Below are 20,468 nucleotides of genomic sequence, written 5' to 3'. Positions count from 1 at the left end.
CACACAGTAAGCGCTCAATAAATATGACAATGAATGAATCCAAACGGCTACTGTGCTGAGCACATCTCACCTTGACTACTGCGTCGGCCTTCTCCCTGAACCCTCTGCCTGCCCCCCAAACCCAATTCCAACCCGTACTTCACCCTATTGCCCGGATCATTTTTCTAAAAAGGGTTCGGTCCACACCGAAGTGTGTAGAGAAGCAGCGTGGCTCAGTGGAAAGAGCCCGGGCTTGGGAGCCAGAGGTCAAGGGTCCGAATCCCAGCTCTGCCACATGTCTGCTGTGTGACCTTGGGCAAGTCACTTCACTTCTCTGGGCCTCAGTTACCTCATCTGGAAAATGGGGATGAAGACTGTGAGCCCCGCTCACCATCGATCCCCGGCCCACATCATCCCCCTGGCCTGGAATGCCCTCCCTCCCCACATCCGCCAAGCTCGCTCTCTTCCTCCCTTCAAGGCCCTACTGAGAGCTCACCTCCTCCAGGAGGCCTTCCCAGACTGAACCCCTTCCTTCTGCTCCCCCTCGTCCCCCTCTCCATCCCCCGCATCTTACCTCCTTCCCTTCCCCACAGCACCTGTATATATGTATATATGTTTGTACATATTTATCACTTTATATTTATTTATTTTACTTGTACCTATCTATTCTATTTATTTTATTTTGTTAGTATGTTTGGTTTTGTTCTCTGTCTCCCCCTTCTAGACTGTGAGCCCACTGTTGGGTAGGGACCGTCTCTATATGTTGCCAGCTTGTACTTCCCAAGCGCTTAGTACAGTGCTCTGCACATAGTAAGCGCTCAATAAATACGATTGATGATGATGATGACGATGATGAATGATTGCATTTGTGTTGTATTCTCCCAAGTTCTTCGAACCATTCTCTAGACACAGTAAGTGCTCAATAAATAGAATTGAATGATTGCATTTGGTAGACAGGGTCCCTGTCCACAAGGACCTTACAGTCTTCAGGGGGAGGCAGAAAATTTAAATGAATTACAGACCAGGGGCAGGCAGTTTGTTCCACTTAAGTTATGTGGAACTGGGAGTGGCGGGAATATCAAAGCTTAGGCAAGGTAGTGGGGAGCCTGATTAGGGCACATGAGGACCTGTCAGGAGAGGCCTCTTGGAGATGTAATTTTGGGGAGGGCTTTGAAGGTGGGGAGAGCGGTGATCTGTCGGTTATGAAGAGGGAGGGAGTCATCATCAATCGTATTTATTGAGCGCTTACTGTGTGCAGAGCACTGTACGAAGCGTGAGTACCACGTCAGAGGGAGGACTTGGGTGAGGGGTTGGTGGTGACCCAGACGAGACTGAGGAGCAGGAATTGGGGCCTGCTACCAATAATAACAATAATACTGATGACGCTGATGGTATTTGTTAAGCGCTCACTATCTGCCAAGCTCTGTTAGAAGCGCTGGGGGAGATACAAAGTTACCAGGTTGTCCCAGGTGGGGCTCACAGTCCTGTTGCAGAAGCAGCGTGGCTAAGTGGAAACAGCACAGGCTTTGGAGTCGGAGGTCAGGGGTTCACATCCCGACTCCACCATTTATTCATTCATTCAATCGTATTTATTGAGCGCTTACTGTGTGCAGAGCACTGTACTAAGCGCTTGGGAAGTACAAGCTGGCAACAAATAGAGACGGTCCCTACCCAACAGCGGGCTCACAGTCTAGAAGGGGGAGACAGACAACAAAACAAAACATATTAACAAAATAGAATAGTAGATATGTACAAGTAAAATAAATCGAGTAATAAATCTGTACAAACATATATACAGGTGCTGTGGGGAGGGAAAGGAGGTAGGGCGGGGGGGATGGGGAGGGGGAGAGGAAAAAGGGGGCTCAGTCTGGGATGGCTATGCCACAGGTCGCCCCATCACTTGTCAGCTGTGTGACTTTGGGTAAGTCACTTCACTTCTCTGAGCCTCAGTGACCTCATCTGTCAAATGGGGATTAAGAGTGTGAGCCCCCCGTGGGACAACCTGATCACCTTGTAAACCTCCCCAGCGCTTAGAACAGTGCTTTGCGCATAGTAAGCGCTTAGTAAATGCCATTATTATTATTATTATTAACCCCCCATTTTCCACATGAGGTAACTGAGGCCCAGAGAAGTTAAGTGACTTGCCCAAAGTCATACAGCTGATAAGTGGTGGTCGGGATTTGAACCCATGACCTCTGACTCCCAAGCCTGGGCTTATTCAACTAAACCGCAGCGTGGCTCAGTGGAAAGAGCCTGGGCTTTGGAGTCAGAGGTCACAGGTTCAAATCCCAGCTCCGCCACTTGTCTGCTGTGTGACTTTGGGCAAGTCACTTAACTTCTCTGGGCCTTAGCTACCTCATCTGGAAAATGGGGATTAAAACTGTGAGCTCCCTGTGGGACAACCTGATCACCTTGTAACCTCCCCAGCGCTTAGAACAGTGCTTTGCACATAGTAAGCGCTTAATAAATGTCATTATTATTATTATTATTAAACCATGCTCCCTAGTAATGTACCCAGAGATAAGAATCCTTAACCACCTGGCTCCTTTGCCGGCATAATCGGAAACAACTTCCGACAGGGAGGAGAGGCAGCAGTGTAAGCACGTATTGGCCTAGGAGCAAACAAAGCCCAGCTTGGCAACGGCAGTTCTGTGTCCGTTAATCCTCGAAGCCCTAAAATGAAACTCTGGTAACTCGGCACCTCAGCAAGTCTACTCTGCCACTTCTGGTGCTTAATTGCCCCCGGCTACCAGCTAAATTGCAAGCTTGCTTTATGCCAACAACCGTATCTGGGAACCACAAAAGCGGGATAGAAAATCAGCACATTCTAGATTGGCCCGAGCCTCAAAAGGACAGATCGGACAGCATCTTGCCCAGACTAACCAAACCTCCCCACAGCTGCCAATCCTCACTGATAACTGAAAAAAAGTGAATCTTGCTAACCAGGCATGAAGGTGCATGGGACCCGGGTTCTAATTCCAGCCCTGCCGCTTGTCCGCTGGGTGACCTCGGTTTTGGGCCTCGGTTCCCTCATCATCATCATCATCAATCGCATTTATTGAGCGCTTACTGTGTGCAGAGCACTGTACTATCAATCAATCAATCAATCGTATTTATTGAGCGCTTACTATGTGCAGAGCACTGTACTAAGCGCTTGGGAAGTACAAATTGAGTACTAAGTACTAAGCGCTTATCTGTAAAATGGGGACTAAAAATAGGAGCCCCATGTAGGATATGGACCTGGTTAGCTTGAATCAACCCCAGTGCTGAGAACAGTGCCTGGCACATAGATAGCACTTAACAAATACCATACAAAAAAAAAATAATAAAAAAAGATGATTAACAATGTAAGTTCCCTGAGGGCAGGGATCCCTCACTACAAACTCTGCTTTATTGTAGCTTCCCAAACAGTTCAGGACTCCACACAAAGTAAGCACTCAATAAATACAATGATGATCAACAACGAAAAAGGCCCATTCATTAGTAAGCAACAGTGAGGCAGGCCTCAAGCAAACTAGATCTGGCGTGTGAAACTCATATGTGAGCCCACTGTTGGGTAGGGACCGTCTCTATATGTTGCCAACTTGTACTTCCCAAGCGCTTAGTACAGTGCTCTGCACACAGTAAGCGCTCAATAAATATGATTGATTGATTGATTGATATCCGTGAGGAGGTTCTGTTGAGTCAAATTGGCCACATCAGAAAAGCACGACGGGAAAGATCTGCTGGGGAGACCCAAATCCACCACCTCTGGCATCCTGACGCCACATTCTTTCAATCTATCATATTTCCCGGGTGCCTACAGTGCGAAGAGAAGCAGCGTGGCTCAGTGGAAAGAGCCCGGGCTCTGGAGTCAGAGGTCAGGGGTTCAAATCCTGGCTCCGCCAATTGTCAGCTGTGTGGCTTTGGGCAAGTCAATTCACTTCTCTGGGCCTCAGTTACCTCATCTGTAAAACTGAGGATTAAGATTGTGAGCCCCCCGTGGGACAACCTGATCACCTTGTAACCTCCCCAGCGTTTAGAACAGTGCTTTGCACAGAGTAAGCGCTTAATAAATGCCATCATTATTATTATTATTACTACACAATAAATATATAATGGAGTTGGGAGGTATGTCAGTCAGTCTAAGGTATTTACTGAGCGCTTATATTGCACTAAGCGCTTGGCAGAGTAGAAATACAACAATGTAACAGACACAATCCCTGCCCACAATGAGCTTAAAGTCCAGAGATATGATTCCTGGCCATAAGGAGCTCACACCATTGGGGCAGCAACTGCTGCCACTCCGGAGTTTTACACCCGATCTCCCTGCGACTGTCTGGCTGTTGACTGTTGCCAACTTGTACTTCCCAAGCGCTTAGTACAGTGCCCTGCACACCGTAAGCGCTCAAAAATACGACTAATGATGATGGCTCGCTCTCTATCACTCCCTCTCTTCTGTCTTCCATTTTCCCCTTAAACTTGGGCCACTACCCCTATCCCCGGGGAAGCCCCACCTCTAACATTGGAGCTGAAAAAAAACAATTGTGATAGTTCTTTACTTCAGTTCCAGATTAGGTGTCCATTTAGTTTACACATACTAATAGTAATTTGCAGTTTTTAAAAAGTGTGGCCCATATCTGAATACATAATTGCCAATGGTTCTCTCCCACGGGAATGAGATCAATATGCGCATTCCAGGTAAAAATTCAAAGTCCGCTCAATCTTTCTGAAGCATTTATAAGTGAGATTTGGAACTACGCTGATACCACCACACAATCAATCCATTGCATTTACTGAGCGCTTACTGTGTGCAGAGCACTGTACTAAGCGCTTGGGAAGTACAAGTTGGCAACATATAGAGACAGTCCCTACCCAACAGTGAGCTCACAGTCTAGAAGGGGGAGACAGGGAACAAAACCAAACATATTAACAAAATGAAATAAATAGAATAGATATGTACAAGTAAAATAAATACATAAACAGAGTAATAAATATGTACAAACATATATACATATATACAGGTGCTGTGGGGAAGGGAAGGAGGTAAGACGGTGGTGATGGAGAGGGGGACAAGGGGGAGACGAGGAATCACTAACTAGTTTAAATATATTCCACGTATTCGTTTACGTGATACGCTTATCAAAAGGCAGATCCAGGTTTCTAACTAGGTGGTTCCATAGTGCAGTCATGTTTCAGATACTACTAACTCTCTTCAAATATAATAATAATGATAATAATGATAGTGGTATTTGTTAAGCACTTATTGTGTGCCAAGCACTGGGGGGATACAGAGAAGCAGCGTGGTTCAGTGGAAAGAGCACAGGATTTGGAGTCAGAGGCCATGGGTTCAAATCCCGGCTCCGCCACTTTTCAGCTATGTGACTTTGGGCAAGTCACTTCACTTCTCTGGGCCTCAGTTCCCTCATCTGGAAAATGGGGATGAAGACTGTGGGCCCCCTGTGGGACAACCTGATTGCCTTGTAACCTCCCCAGCGCTTAGAACAGTGCTTTGCATATAGTAAGTGCTTAATCATCATCATCATCATCAATAGCATTTATTGAGCGCTTCCTGTGTGCAGAGCACTGTACTAAGCGCTTGGGAAGTACAAATTGGCAATATATAGAGTCAGTCCTTACCCAACAGTGGGCTCACAGTCTAAAAGGGCTTAATAAATGCCATCATTATTATTATTATTACTATACAAGATAATCAGGTCCTGGCATGGGGCGCACAGTCTAAGTAGAAGGTAGAACGGGAGTTAAACCCCCATTTTGCAGATGAGGGAACTGAGGCCCAGAGGAGTGAAGTGATTTGCCCAAGGTCACGCAGCAGCCGAGCGGCAGAGCCTGGATTACAACCCAAGTGCTCTGACCCTCAGGCCCGTGCTCTTTCCACTAGGTAACCCTGCTTCCCTACTCCCCAGATTTCGTTCTCCTCATGATACTACCACTAGGAGAAAGAATGATGGCCAAATAAAGAAAGGAGACTGAAAATAGAAAGGGCAGAAGGAATCCTAACGCGGCAACGCTGAAACACAACCTGCTACAATATAATCCCCAAATCGGCACAGAGGGAAACAGCTGGAATTTATGCAACATGTTGGTTCACAAACCCGTTTTCCAAAAGAAAAAAGTTTCAATCAATTGCAACAGAAATCCTAGAAGAAAAAAAGGAAATGCTGTTATGCATCTATTTCACTCATGCCTTAGGTCCCAGACCTTGCCAACCTATTTCCTTACGACTACCTTTGTTGGTGTGAAGCCATCAGGCCTGGGGTAGCGCAACTGGAACAAAAACTGACGTGCTCTTAAAAGGCTAAAAGGTCCAGCGATAAATGGGAGACGGTCCTGAGGATGAAGGCGACAGGGGCCAACAAGACAGCTTTTATTTGCAGCCAACAGGACATAGCACGGAGGTAGGGGATCATTTATTTGACCGGGTCACTATTCACGTGGAGAGCCATTATCAGTATCATACTTATCCGGGGGTAACATCTCCTGATTAATGCCGACAGTTCCAACAAAGATCCAAGCTAATCATCTTGATGGAGAAATGTGACTCAGGCCCAGAGAAGTGAGAGATGTCGAGATAGCAAACTTGTACTAAAAACGCAGGCAGCTGTTTTCAGACGCAGAGCCCGGCAGACACTGGGCGCACCAGAAGACGCGGGGGACACCGAGGCGGGGGAGGATGAGAGCCTGAATGTACTTTCATTCATTCAATCGTATTTATTGAGCGCTTACTTTGTGCAGAGCACTGTACTAAGCGCTTGGGAAGTACAAGTTGCCAACAAATAGAGACAGTCCCTACCCAACAGCGGGCTCACGGTCTAGAAGGGGGAGACAGACAACAAAACAAAACATATTAACAAAATAAAATAGAATAGTAGACATGTACAAGTAAAATAAATAGAGTAATAAATCTGTACAAACACATATACAGGTGCTGTGGGGACGGGAAGGAGGTAGGGCGGGGGGGATGGGGAGGGGGAGAGGAAAAAGGGGGCTCAGTCTGGGATGGCTATGCCACAGGTCGCCCCATCACCTTCCAATTTAGTCAGCTCATCCCCCGCAACCAGAGTGATGAACTCAAGTAGTACAGACGAGAAGAGAAGGAAGAGGAAGTGGCAGGAAAATGTTTGGCCAGCAAATGCCGACTCCTACAACTGTAGACTGACACCACGGAAGATCGACGAGGACGAAATTCGAAGTCAGTGCACGCTCTTCTCTCCTTCCTGACATGAAGCAGCATGGCGTAGTGGGACTGGGAGTCAGAAGGTCATGGGTTCTAATCCCGGCTCCGCCATTTGGTTGCTGTAAGACCCTGCGCAAGATACTTTACTTCTCTGGGCCTCAGTTACCTCACCTGGAAAATGGGGATTGAGACTGCGAGCCCCATGTGGGACGGGGACTGCGTCCAACTCAATTTGTTTGTAACTACCCCAGCGCTTCAGACAGTGCCTAGCACATAGTAAGCGCTTAACAAACACTACAACTATTATTATTACTGAGCAAATAAACACATTATAGTTAGCCTTCTCATCAGATATTCAATTGGCAATAGAAGCAGTATGGCTTAGTGGAAAGAGCATAGGCTTGGGAGAGAGAGGACTTGGGTTCTAATCCTGGTTCTAAGTGCCCCTTATTTTTATCCCTAAATGTTATAATAGAAATCTAACAGGTTTAGCTGGATCCATGGTACTTCCTCATTGATTAAAATGCACTTTCTTTACTCTTTAATTAAAAAAATTATGGAGTGTTTACCTAGCAATACTACTAGTAAAGAAAAAATTCACAGAAGGATCCATGGTACTTCCTCATTGATTAAAATGCACTTTCTTTACTCTTTAATTAAAAAATTCTGGAGTGCTTACCTAGCAATACTACTAGTAAAGAAAAAATTCATGGAATTTATTACTCTATTTTATTTGTACATATTTATTCTATTTATTTTATTTTGTTAATATGTTCTGTTTTGTTCTGTCTCCCCCTTCTAGACTGTGAGCCCGCTGTTGGGTAAGGACCGTCTCTATATGTTGCCAACTTGCACTTCCCAAGTGCTTAGTACAGTGCTCGGCACACAGTAAGTGCCCAATAAATACGATTGAATGAATGAATGAATGAACTTGTCAGCTGGACCTTGGGTAAGCCACTTAACTTCTCTGTGCCTCAGTTACCTCATCTGTAAAACAGGAATTAAGACTGTGAGCCCCACTTGGGACAACCTGCTTACCTTGTATCTACTCCAGCACTTAGAACAGTGCTTGGCACGTAGTAAGCGCTTAACAAATACCATTATTATTATTCTTTATTGAGCACTTGCTTATTCTGGGCAGAGTAATGAACTAAAAGTTTGGGAGAGGGCTAGAAAGTTAGAAGCCATGATCCCTAGACTAAAGCATTCTTCAGGCGAACAGAAGTCTTTTAGCTCATTGCAAGGGGTTCCCGGGGAGGGATCGGAGACTCCGATTGACTCACCAGCTGGTTGCAGTCCCTAAATCTTGCAGGCAAAAGAGCATAACATCATCATCATCAATCGTATTTATTGAGCGCTTACTGTGTGCAGAGCACTGCACTAAGCGCTTGGGAAGTACAAGTTGGCAACATATAGAGACAGTCCCTACCCAACAGTGGGCTCACAGCCTAAAAGGGGCTCACAGTCTAACATCAGCCTGATTGTCCATTCATTCATTCATTCATTCATATTTATTGAGCGCTTATTGTGTCCAGAGCATTGTACTAAGCGCTTGGAAAGTACAATTCAGCAATAGAGAGAGACAATCCCCGCCCAGACCGGGCTTACAGTCTGAAAGCGGGGAGACGGACAGCAAAACAAGTAAACCGGCTTAGTATAAACACTCATCAGGCGTGAGAGTCTAGGAGAAGCAGAGGGTTTCTGGTGGTGGAAGGAGATAATTGACCTTACTTCTCTTAAATATGGCTTTGACTGACTGGTTTGACATGTCTCAATGCAGAGCAGTACAGGGGAGCCTCAGTTAGAAATCTCCACCGGTCAGATTTTTGCAGTGCAGACTCTAAAGCAGAAATTAGTCTTGTTGACCAAAGAAATGTTTCCCTGCTCTAGCCGTCACCAAGGTAGCATATTCTTGGGATGATAGAAGGGAGGGGAAAGTAAGCTATCGTATACTTGTAATAACAATAATAACAGTGGCATTTGTTAAAGCTTTCTGGGTGCCAGACTCTGAATTAAGCATTTGGGGTGGATACAAGCAAATTTGTACTTCCCAAGCGCTTAGTACAGTGCTCTGCACACAATAAGCTCTCAATAAATATGACTGAATGAATGAATGAAGCAAATCGGGTTAGACAAAGTATCATCTGGGGCTCACAGTCTTCATCCCCATTTTACAGATGAGGTAACTGAGGCACAGAAAAGTGAAATGACTTGCCCAAGGTCACACAGCAGACAAGTGGCAGAGTCTGGATTAGAACCCACTACCTTCAGGGTCCCCGGGCCCGGGCTCTATCCATTACGCCATGCTGCTTCTCATGTTGTTGTGGCTCAGGACACTTTGGTAAAGATTCTGCTGGATGATTCTCTCTCAAGTGCTTAAGCCCAGTGCTCTGCACATGGTGAGCACTCAAGATACCAATGACTGACCAACTGATTGATATAATGGGGATTACATAGTGTGTATGGCAAACTGCCCCTTATTTTTATCCCTAAATGGCATAATAGAAATCTAACAGGTTTGGCTGGATCCATGGTACTTCCTCATTGATTAAAATGCACTTTCTTTACTCTTTAATTAAAAAATTCTGGAGTGTTTACCTAGCAATACTACTAGCAAAGAAAAAATTCACAGAAGGATCCATGGTACTTCCTCATTGATTAAAATGCACTTTCTTTACTCTTTAATTAAAAAATTCTGGAGTGCTTACCTAGCAATACTACTAGTAGAGAAAAAATTCACGGAATTTATTACTCTATTTTATTTGTACATATTTATTCTATTTATTTTATTTTGTTAATATGTTCTGTTTTGTTCTCTGTCTCCTCCTTCTAGACTGTGAGCCCGCTGTTGGGTAGGGACCGTCTCTCTATGTTGCCAGTTTGTACTCCCAAGCACTTAGTCCAGTGCTCTGCACACAGTAAGCGCTCAATAAATACGATTGAATGAATGAATGAATAAAGGAAGTGTTAGGAAAACACAATATAAGAAAAGGAAAATTTTCAGAACCCTGAGAGCCCTAACAAATGGTCAATTACAATCAATCAATCAATCAATCAATCGTATTTATTGAGCACTTACTGTGTGCAGAGCACTGTACTAAGCGCTTGGGAAGTACAAGCTGGCAACATATAGAGACAGTCCCTACCCAACAGTGGGCTCACAGTCTACAAGGGGGAGACAGAGAACAAAACCAAACATAGTAACAAAATATAATTACATAACATAATTACAGAAACGCCTTTAGAATTTTTACTCAATGCTAAAAGACAGAAAAGTGAAGGACAGCAAAACAAGAAACAATAGGGAAGAATAATGGTAATTACTAACATGACCGAGAGGCTCAACAGAAATTCTAAGATCAGCACCAGCCAGAATCAAAGAGAAGCAGCACGATCTAGTGGATTGAGGACAGGCCTGGGAGTAGGACGTCCCGGGATCTAATCTGGGTTCTGCCACTTGTCTGCGGTGCGGCCTTGGGCGAATCACTTCACTTCTCTGGGCTTAAGTCTGCGAGCCCCTTAGGGGACATGGACTGTTTCCAAATTGATTAGCTTGTCTCCACCCCAACACTCAGAACAGTGCCTAGAACACAGCAAGGGCTTAACAAATACCATGAAAAAAGTTAAAGGCAAGGAGGGGAAAAGAGGCTACAAATTCAAGAAACCAAGAGGACTTGCTGCTTTACGCCAGTACCACCCCACAGCCATCAGCATAAAAATCCAAGACTTTTAAACTAGAGAAGAAAATGCAAGAAGAAAAGCCTCCCCGGTCCAAAAAATACAATTTTGAGATCATTCGAGAAGCAATGTTAATGAAACCGAAAGAATTCGTTTTCAAATGATGAATAAGATCAATCTTCAGTTTCTTCCAAAGCCTTTCTGAATATTTTTTTTACATTCATGAAAAGTGTGGAATGAAAATTCAGGAAGAACCTTTGGTCAATTGTTTTCTCTTTCACAAGCAGATCTCAACAAGAGTTTTTCCAGGAATGAAACAAAATATACCAATACATTTCCTATAAGAATAGGTGTTCTGAAAAACATACTATTAGACGGATAGTTTATCATTGTTTGACACCACTTCGTTTCCGTGATTCTGTACCTCGACATCCTGAACACTGGATAAAGAAGTTGATTAAATCCAGAAGTGCAATATCCCTGTCCTGTTTATATGATTCAATCCAGTCATCCACCACGGACTGTCAAGAAAAAAAAAATACATATCAGAACTCTCAGTGAGAAATGTTTTACAAGGCTTCAAACAACATTTCCGATAACTTTCTCATAAGATTTTTTATTTTTCCTGTTTGAAGGAGAAAATTACCTACCGGGAATTATTCCTCTGAAGTCCCTCGCCTTTCAATGTTAATGAACACGGAGGCCCTCCCTCAAAATTCGAGACATAAATCATCATCAGAGCTTGATCCGCACCTCTACATACCACTCCAAAAGCCCCTTTGGCTAATATTACAAATGATAATAATAATAACCACAGTATCCGTTAAGCATTTGCTACGGGCCGAGCACTGTACTGAGCGCTGGAGTACACACTAGATGAGAAGTAAATGTCTCCTGATGAAAATGATGACGGTGCAGTGATAGTAACAATAGTGGATGAAAAAACAAGCGCCTGTGGCTTTAACTGTGGGCATCTTTCAAAGTAAAGGTTAGTGAGAAAACGAGAACTTAAAAAGGAAAAAAAAAAAAGAGGATAAATCCTACGACTGTACTATATGTGGTGTCCCAAGGGTGAATTTTGCAGTCCAAGGATGGATGCTAAAAAATAGCAATTCCAAAAACCAGCCCCCAAGCTAACCGCGGGATTGGAAACGGACTCCGGCAGGCACGCCTTCCATCCCCATCCTCTCGGGAGCCCCGGGAATCAGATTGGGAGCTGTTTTGCCCAGATTCTGGGGATGGCTGCTTCTCATTTTTCCAACCCCGAGGAGGGATACGGAAGCAAGCCCCTGGCTCCTCTCCAGAATCAGAAAGCAAGACCCAAGTCTTCCCTGCCATTGTGGACTTTCAGAGGGAGGCAAACTTGAGCCAACTTTGAAAACTGGCACCGTGACATCTTGTCAGGAAAACAATCGTCGATCGTTTTCTTCGGATCGTTCAACATTGGAACTTCAACCGGTAGCTATCGAAAACTAAAATTAAATTTCTAGGAAAACAAAAACGCACCGTAACGAGCACACATTTTTGATTGCTCCCTGACGAAACAGTCCCTTTTGGTTTCCACAATGAGCTCATTTGATTTATCAACTGGAACTGTTTTTCCCCTATAGAATGTGGACAGATTTAAAATCTCTGTGTTCAGGTTATAAAAAGAAGAAATTATATACTTCAAGAATTTTAATTCTTTTCCCCCACATAACCTACCGCACAGACAAAGATCAGCAACTCCTGGCTCACGTATGAGACAACAGCAATCTGGTTTCTGGTTCTATTCCCGACTCTGGCCCTTGCCTGCTCAGTGACCTTGAGCGGGTCACTTCCCTACTCTGTGCCTCAGTTTCCTCAACTGTAAAATGGGGGGTTAAATAGCTGTTCGGGAGCCACTCCAATCCATCAATCATATTTATTGAGCACTTTCTATGTGTTCCTCACTGTACTACGCACATGGGAGAGTAGAATCCAACGGAGTTGATACACTTTCCCTACTCGCAATGGGCTGACAGACTAGAGGGGGAGATGGACATTAATATGAATAAATTTATATCATGTAATTTGTAGATACGTACACGTACATACGTACGTACACTCTGGGGCTGAGGGTGGGGCGAATACCCAATGCCGAAAGGGCAAAGATCCATGTGCAAAGAGGACAGGGAAGGGAGAGAGAGACGGAGAAAGGCTTAATCGGGGAAGGCCACATTTTTATTTTTAAATGGTATTTGTTAAGTGCTTACTATGTGCCAAGCACTGTTCTAAGAGCTGAAGTAGATATAACCTAATCAGGATGGACATAGTCCACGTCCCACAGGAGGCTCACGGTCCTTATCCCCACTTTACAGGTGAGGTAACTGAGGCACGGAGAAGTTAAGCGCCTTGCCCAAGGTTCATACAGCAGACTAGTGGCAGAGTCAGGACTAGAACCCAGGTCCTTCTGTTTCTCAGGCCCGTGCTCTACAACACACTTCTTGACAATCACCACTGTGAAGGCCGTGTTAGTCTCCCCTGTTCACCCCTTTCCCCAGATTGAAAAGCAGGGAAATCATAAAGGACTCAGAGATTTCTCCTTTGGGAAGGATGGCTCTTGAAGATATGCTATGTCCCCTTGACTCTAGAACTCCTCTTTATACTACTACAACTACAACTAATAATAATAATAATGGTGTTTGCTAAGCATTTACTATGTGCCAAGCACTGTACTAAGTACTAGGGTTAGGTACAAGATAATCAAGTTGGACACGGTCCCTGTCCCACATGGGACTCACAGTCTAAGTGGGAGGGAGAACAGGTATTTAACCCCCATTTTACAGTTGAGGAAACTGAGGCAGAGAGTAATGAAGTGACCTGCTTAAGGTCACTGAGCAGGCAAGGGCCAGAGTCGGGAATAGAACCCAGGTCCTCTGAATCCCAGTCCATGCTCTTTCCACGAGGCCTTGGTACTTCTCTTTAGCGTAGGAAGAACCAACCAAAATGAATGAGCGCCCTACGGCATATTCCTGTTCCCCCGTTCTTTTGTTTTGTTTTGTTTTATCACTCTTCTCAATATGCCTTTAGCCACAGGGACCAAATTTGTTGACCCTGACTGTGAAGCAAAATACAGGCTATTTTACCTCAAAAGAAGCAGTTCAATTACGTCTGCGTGGCACTAGAAGACTACAAAACTGATCCCAAATTCAAAGCGACTTAAGGGACAACAGATAAAACCATTTCTCTCAAATCAGTGACACGACTGCGACCCAATTATGTTGAATATCAAGGACTTTTATATTGAAAATCTCTCTTTCTGACAGACATACACATACACCTGAGGCTCTTGATGGATTTACCAGATTCACTTCCACAGAGTCAAATACTCATTATGCCTTGAAATATTCTTGAGTTTTCGAAGAATCCCTGAGTTTGTGACTATGGAGTTGGGAGGGCCAATGGAGAGGCTGGGGATTTCATTCATTCATTCATTCATTCAATCGTATTTATTGAGCGCTTACTGTGTGCAGAGCACTGTACTAAGCGCTTGGGAAGTACAAGTTGGCAACATATAGAGACGGTCCCTACCCAACAACGGGCTCAGAGTCTAGAAGGGGGAGACAGTGGTGGTCAAAGCTTCTGGAAGGTGGAGAGCCACAGCAGGGAAGGCAACAGCATCGACAAACGTGAGGGAAAAGGAAGCAGTGCTTTTGTAGCCTCATCTTTCCTACTTTACAGCTTAATAAAGAGACTCTCTTGCTCTTCCCTTTGCTTTTCATGGGGGACAGAAAAAGAGGACAGTCTATTTATGAGATAAGCTTGAACAAAAAGTCTAATTTCCTGTGGTCATGCCTCACGGTTGCCTGACTTTCCAACCGAGTTAAAGGGAACTGACTTGAAACTGGCCAGTGCCAAGAATTTACTATCTGTATTTTTGTATTTGTCAATATGAATGTATTGACAGATATTTCCAACATCTGGGACTGGGACTGTGCTCAACCCGATTATTTTACAATCAATCGCATTTACTGAGCGCTTACTGTGGGCAGAGTGCCACACTAAGTGCTATATCTACCCCAGCGCTTGGCACAGTATTTGGCACAGGGTAAATGTTTACCGCCTCAGTTATTATTATTGCTATTTTTATTCATTCAGTATCTACCAATTATCACACGGTATTGTCAAAACTAGTTGCTACCTATAATGAACACCAATGCTCCAAACACGTCATATTTATTAAGCACCAGCTGTTCATACAACCATAGGACATTAAGGGAAATAAAGCAATTTGCCGACATCCTTTCCAGTGAAATTTAAGAATTCACAAATTAATCACTTAGTGGGGTAGTATATTTAAACTGCACTGTGGGAAAAAAATGCAAACCATTAACTAAATTGCATTGTTATGTCACAGCATAAATATCTGGGAATATTTAAATAAATGTCATTGAGGGCAGGGATGATGTAGTGTGGCTCAGTGGAAAGAGCCCGGGCTTTGGAGTTAGAGGTCTTGGGTTCAAATCCCAGCTCTGCCAACTGTCAGCTGTGTGACTTTGGGCAAGTCACTTCACTTCTCCGTGCCTCAGTTACCTCATCTGTAAAATGGGGATTAAAACTGTGAGCCCTCCGTGGGACAACCTAGTCCCTTTGTAACCTCCCCAGCGCTTAGAACAGTGCTTTGCACATAGTTCGCGCTTAACAAATATCATCATTATTATTATACCAGCCTTACTGCACTCTCCCAAGCAGTACAGTGTGCAGCAGAAAGTAAGCGCTCAATAAATACCACTGATACATGAAAATACAATTTGAAACCTCTTCTAATTCTCCGTGTCACCTCCTAAATTGAGCCCCTAGTTGGGTAGGGACCGTCTCTAAATGTTGCCGACTTGTACTTCCCAAGAGCTTAGTACTGTGCTCTGCACACAGTAAGCGCTCAATAAATAGGATTGAATGAATGAATGAATGAATGAATGAATGAATAAATACATTTCTCACTGCACTCGGGATTTATGTAAGAATGGGCTTTCTTTAGCTTCCAACTCACAACAAACTTCAGGTCAACGCTTCTATGAGGACTCAAAACAGCTCCTGAAATCCCACTCCAAAAAAGCCACTCCCTGACTTGACAAGACGGTCCCGGTGCCAATTTCCAATTTCCCTCAGTAGACTACTGAGAAGCAGCGTGGCTCAGTGGAAAGAGCACGGGCTTTGGAGTCAGGGGTCATGGGTTCAAATCCCGGCTCCGCCAATTGTCAGCTGTGTGACTTTGGGCAAGTCACTTCACTTATCTGTGCCTCAGTTACCTCATCTGTAAAATGGGGATTAAGACTGTGAGCCCCCCGTGGGACAACCTGATCACCCTGTAACCCCCCCAGTGCTTAGAACAGTGCATGGCATATAGTAAGCGCTTAATAAATGCCATCATTATTATTATTGAACAGAAACGTCTCATCATCACCTTCAAAGCATGTAATCAGCTCGTCTCCCTCCCTTCTAGACTGCGAGCCCACTGTTGGTTAGGGACCGTCTCTCTATGTTGCCAACTTGTACTTCCCAAGCGCTTAGTACAGTGCTCTGCACACAGTAAGCGCTCAATACGATTGAATGAATACCTCAGCTCCCTGATCTCCTACCACAGCCCAGTCCGCACACTCCGCTCCTCTCTAGCTCCCGGATTTCATCTATCTCGCCGCCGCCCTCTTTCCCATGTCCCGCCCCTAGCCTGGAATTCCCTCGCCTTCCAGATGTGCTAGACCACCACACTCTCCACCTCCAAAGCCTTACTAAGGTCTCATCTCCTCCAAGAGGCTTTCCCCAGTTCAGCCCTCCTTTCCCTGGCTCGCTCTCCCTTCTCCATCATTTATGCACTTGGCTCTGTCCCCTTCAGGCATTTGGTATTTGCCCCACAGTACTTATGACCACACCTACAAATGATATTATAAATGGCTTATCAGTATTAACGTCCACCTCCCCCTCTAGGGTGTAAGCCCGTGTGGGCAGGAAACAAGGCTTCTGACTCTGTTATAGTGCACTTTCCCAGTAAGTGCTCAATGAATATCACTGATCCGAACTCCTTATCTTCCCTCCCAAACCCTGCCCTCTCCCTGATTTTCCCGTCACTGTAGACGGCACTACCATCCTTCCCATCTCACAAGCCTGCAACCTTGGTTTCCTCCTCGACTCCACTCTCTCGTTCGCCCTTCACATCCAATCCGTCACCAAAATCTGCCGGTCTCACCTCCGCAACATCGCCAAGATCCACCCTTTCCTCTCCATCCAAACCGCTACCCTGCTGGTTCAATCTCTCATCCTATCCCAACTGTATTACTGCATCAGCCTCCTCTCTGATCTCCCATCCTCCTGTCTCTCCCCACTTCAATCTATACTTCACGCTGCTGCTCGGATCATCTTAGTGCAGAAACGCTCTGGGAACGTTACTCCCCTCCTCAAAAATCTCCAGTGTCTGCCTGTCAACCTACGCCTCAAGCAAAACCTCCTCACTCTCAGCTTCAAGGCTGTCCATCCCCTCGCCCCCTCCTACCTCCCCTCCCTTCTGTCCTTCTCCAGCCCAGCCCGCACCCTCCGCTCCTCCACCACTAATCTCCTCACCGTACCTCGCTCTCGCCTGTCCCGCCGTCGACCCCCGGCCCACGTCCTCCCCCTGGCCTGGAATGCCCTCCCTCCCCACATCTGCCAAGCTAGCTCTCTTCCTCTATTCAAAGCCCTACTGAGAGCTCACCTCCTCCAAGAGGCCTTCCCAGACCAAGCCCCCTTTCTCCTCTCCTCCTTCTCATCCCCCCCACGCTACCTCCTTCCCCTCCCCACAGCACCTGTATATGTGTATACACAGATTTATTACTCTATTTTACTTGTACATATTTACTATTCTATTTCTTCTCTTAATGATGTGCATCTAGCTTTATTTCTATTTATTGTGATGACTTGACACCTGTCCACATGTTTTGTTTTATTGTCTGTCTCCCCCTTCTAGACTGTGAGACCGTTGTTGGGTAGGGACCGTCTCTAGATGTTGCCAACTTGTACTTCCCAAGCGCTTAGTACAGTGCTCTGCACACAGTAAGCGCTCAATAAATATGATTGAATGAATGAATGAATTGATCGATTCACTGATTGATAAACAGCTTTTCCTTTATGAGTCCACATTTTAAATTGTTTTGTTTTCCTTATAAAAACAGTTTCACGCTTGTTCATTTGCCTTTATGATGCTTTGCCTTGATGACGCCTGTCCTAGATAGAGATGCAGCTTGGCTCAGTGAAAAGAGCCCGGGCTTTGGAGTCAGAGGTCATGGGTTCAAATCCCGGCTCCGCCAACTGCCAGCTGTGTGACGTTGGGCAAGTCACTTCACTTCTCTGGGCCTCAGTTCCCTCATCTGTAAAATGGGGATTAAGACTTTGAGCCCCCCGTGGGACAACCTGATTACCTTGTAACCTCCCCAGAGCTTAGGACAGTGCTTTGCACATAGTAAACGCTTAATAAATGCCATCATTATACTGCTTTCAAAAGACCATGGCCTCCTAGAAATGCATAAAACATTTCTCCGCTTTGCAAGGCTGGATATAAAATAAGTGATACTAATACGAATGATGGGCCAGTGGCCAACTGCTGAAATAACAGTGCTTTGCACATAGGAAGTGCTTAATAAATGCCATTATTATTATTATTATTATTATTATTATATACCGCTGCTGAGTTTTAGAGCCGAGGGGGAAAGAAATCTCCTAGATGCCCTGTATCTTAAGCGTATAGGAGTGGGAAGCAGTGTGGCCTAGTGGAAAGAGCACGGGCCCAGGAGTCAGAGGACCTGAGTTCTAATCCCAGCTCCATCATTTGTCTTCTAGGTGATCTTGGGCAAGTCACTTCATTTCTCTGAGCCTCGGGGACCTTGTCTGCAAAACGGGGATAAAGCCTCTGAGCCCTGTGTGGGCCATGGACTGTGTCCAATGTGATTAGCTTGTATCTACCTCAGTATAGTCCCTGGCACAGAGTTAACAAGTACCATGAAAAACCACAAAAAAGGACCTAAATACAGATTTGCCTTTCCCAGAGAAGCAGCGTGGCTTAGTGAAAAGAGCCCGGACTTGGGAGTCAGAGGTCGTGGGTTCTAATCCCGGCTCTGCCACTTGTCAGCCGTGTGACTTTGGGCAATTCACATAACGTCTCTGAGCCTCAGTTACCTCATCTGTAAAATGGGGATGAGGAGTGTGAGCCCCACGTGGGACCGCCGGATCACCTTGTATCCTCCCCACCCAGTGCTTAGAACAGTGCTTCACATGTAGTAAGTGCTTAACAAATGCCATTATTATTATTATTAACTATTCAAACCTCATTACCCAACAGAATTGCTATTGCAGTACATGGCTCTGTCTCCCTCTAAACTGGAATCTTGTTATGGGAAGGGAATGTGTCTACCAACTCTGTTATACCCAAGCGCTTAGTCCAGTGCGCTGCACCCAGTCAGCACTCAATAAACAGAGTTGATTGATTGATTGATTCATTCAATCGTATTTATTGAGCGCTTACTGCATGCAGAGCACTGTACTAAGCGCTTGGGAAATACAGGTCGGCAGCATAGAGAGACAGTCCCTACCCAACAACGGGCTCACAGTCTAGAAGCAGCGTGGCTCACTGGAAAGAGCACGGGCTTTGGAGTCAGAGGTCATGGGTTCAAATCCTGGCTCCGCCACTTGTCAGCTGTGTGACCTTGGGCTAGTCACTTAACTTCTCTGGGCCTCAGTTCCCTCAACTGTAAAATGGGGATGAAGACTGTGAGCCCAACGTGGGACAATCTGATTACCTTGCATCTACCCCAGCGCTTAGAACAGTGCTTGGCACATAGTAAGTGCTTAACAAATACCAACATTATTATTATTAGAAGGGGGAGACAGACAACAAAACATGTGGACGGGTGTCAAGTCGTCAGAACAGATAGAAATAAAGCTAGATGCACATCATTAACAAAATAAATAGAAAAGTAAAATGAATAGAGCAATAAATCTGTACAAACATATATACAGGTGCTGTGGGGAGGGGAAGGAGGTAGGCTGGGGGGATGGGGAGGAGGAGGAGAGGAAAAAGGGGGCTCAGTCTGGGAAGGCATCTTGGAGGAGGTGAGTTCTCAGTAGGGTTTTGATGGGAGGAAGAGAGCTAGCTTGGCGGATGTGTGGAGGTAGGGCATTCCGGGCCAGGGGGAGGAGTTGACTGATGTGATTATAGTTATTTATTTATTTATTTTACTTGTACATATCTATTCTATTTATTTTATTTTGTTAGTATATTTGGTTTTGTTCTCTGTCTCCCCCTTTTAGACTGTGAGCCCACTGTTGGGTAGGGACTGTCTCTATATGTTGCCAACTTGTACTTCCCAAGCGCTTAGTACAGTGCTCTGCACACAGTAAGCGCTCAATAAATATGACTGATTATGATGTTACGTGATTCTGCAAGGGTGATGCAGAAAGGAGTGGGAGTAGAGGAAAGGAGGGCTTAGTCAGGGAAGGCCTCTTGGAGGAGATGGGCCTTCACATCTTGCTTCACGCGAGAAGCTATGTGGCGTAGTGGATACAGCACGGGCCTGGGCGTCGGAAGGTCATGAGTTCCAATCCCAGGTCCGCCACTTGTCTGCTGTGTGACCTTGGGCAAGTCACTTCA

At 45.2% G+C, this 20,468-nt stretch overlaps 1 protein-coding gene across 1 annotated transcript in view; it reads right to left on the bottom strand.

The window, feature by feature from the left end:
• The window catches only part of STAG1 (stromal antigen 1), a 463,433-nt gene that overhangs the window by 218,636 nt on the left and 224,329 nt on the right, over positions 1-20,468 (bottom strand). Inside the window, exon 5 of the mRNA XM_038759978.1 lies at positions 11,259-11,355. Within this exon, the coding sequence (XP_038615906.1) occupies positions 11,259-11,355 (97 nt within the window). The remainder of the gene's footprint in view (positions 1-11,258; positions 11,356-20,468) is intronic.

Source organism: Tachyglossus aculeatus, chromosome 1, assembly GCF_015852505.1.
Source record: "Tachyglossus aculeatus isolate mTacAcu1 chromosome 1, mTacAcu1.pri, whole genome shotgun sequence".
Taxonomy (NCBI): Eukaryota; Metazoa; Chordata; class Mammalia; order Monotremata; family Tachyglossidae; genus Tachyglossus; species Tachyglossus aculeatus.
This window is presented reverse-complemented; position numbering and strand designations above follow the sequence as displayed.